The 1,300-nt window shown below is 52.4% G+C and overlaps 1 protein-coding gene across 1 annotated transcript in view; it reads right to left on the minus strand.

Moving 5' to 3' along the window:
• Positions 1-661: 661 nt before the first annotated feature.
• The window catches only part of SMEK2 (SMEK homolog 2, suppressor of mek1 (Dictyostelium)), a gene marked incomplete at its 5' end in the record, with an annotated part of 18,044 nt that continues 17,405 nt past the window's right edge, over positions 662-1,300 (minus strand). The window contains 2 exons of the mRNA XM_010144693.1: positions 662-1,001; positions 1,249-1,300. The exon at positions 1,249-1,300 is cut by the window's right edge and continues 30 nt beyond it. Of these exons, the coding sequence (XP_010142995.1) occupies positions 906-1,001; positions 1,249-1,300 (148 nt within the window). The remainder of the gene's footprint in view (positions 1,002-1,248) is intronic.

The following is a 1,300-nucleotide window of genomic DNA, read 5'->3' on the forward strand; positions in this document are numbered from 1 at the left end:
GGCATTCTGGCAGCGATCGTTCCTTGGCATAGCTACTACCGTGCGCCTGATCCAACCCCCGGCAGAGCCACCCAGCCTGCACCCAGCTTCCCTTCTCTCCTCTTGAAACACACCAGTGAAAGCGGATCTTGAATGGTTCTGAACAACTCAACACGCACCACGACAGCAGCACCCTCCCTCCGGCCACGGGAAATGCCGGGTCGCCGGTGACAAATGGTCCCAACTCTGGACTGTTCTTCTGCAGACAGAGCGAGCTTTCCCCTAACGCTCCGTTAGGCGAGGCCTTGCTAGAAGCACACAACCAACAGCACCGCTACTAAAGTAACATTACTGGGTTCCAAATTGAAGCTTCAATTTTATTTTTTTTCCTAGTTCTGTTAAACACGGGGGAAACCCTGCAATATTTTTTAAAAAGTGTTTCCCATCCCTTTCCCTCCCCTGCCCTCCCGCCACCTGAGCGGGTCCCTGCTGAGAGCCGTTCAATTTTATTTTTTTTCCTAGTTCTGTTAAACACGGGGGAAACCCTGCAATATTTTTTAAAAAGTGTTTCCCATCCCTTTCCCTCCCCTGCCCTCCCGCCACCTGAGCGTGTCCCTGCTGAGAGCCGTCACCCGGGGGCTGTGAACACTAACCCCCTGCAGTTGCTTCCTCTAATTTTCCGTTTTTTGACAGCCCGAACGGCAGCCTCCGCACGTACTAGAGAGATCCTCCGTTCCTCGGACGCTGCGTGTTGACAGAACTAACCCTTTCTAGCTGACGCACCGTGTTCCTTTTGCTACTCCTTGTGTTATCTCAGATGCTCGTGGGAGGAAGCGTTCTGAATCAGATCCTTTTTAGCTCTTAAAACAGTTGCAGCATTTGAAACCCCATAATAAAAAGTTTTTATTCCAAAGTTTTGGTTTCATTTATGAACCCAGGCGAGGTCTTTTTCTTGGAGACGTCTCCTCCTCTTCATCATCATCTTCATCATCAGGATAATCCACTAGGCCAACCAGACTTCCCTGCCGATTTAAAAAACAGAGAGAGTAAGGTGCCAGATGAAACTGTGCCCACAGATCACCGGTGGGCTCCAGTGCCGCCTGCAACTCCCCTAAACCTTCTCCTGCACTAGTATGGGTTTAGCTAGGCTGGGCTCTGAGACCCTGCCTCGGGGCCAACGCCAGCCTTACCCCATTGCACCCGGCCCAGTCTCCTGACACTGCTGCACTGCCCCAGCGGGGACAGCAGTTTCTGTACGAGTTCTCCCACCTTTGTGGCTGTCACTGCCGTGGCCAGGGTGGAGTTCTTGGAAGAGGAGCCG

Source organism: Buceros rhinoceros, unplaced genomic scaffold (genome assembly GCF_000710305.1).
Source record: "Buceros rhinoceros silvestris isolate BGI_N320 unplaced genomic scaffold, ASM71030v1 scaffold18931, whole genome shotgun sequence".
Taxonomy (NCBI): domain Eukaryota; kingdom Metazoa; phylum Chordata; class Aves; order Bucerotiformes; family Bucerotidae; genus Buceros; species Buceros rhinoceros.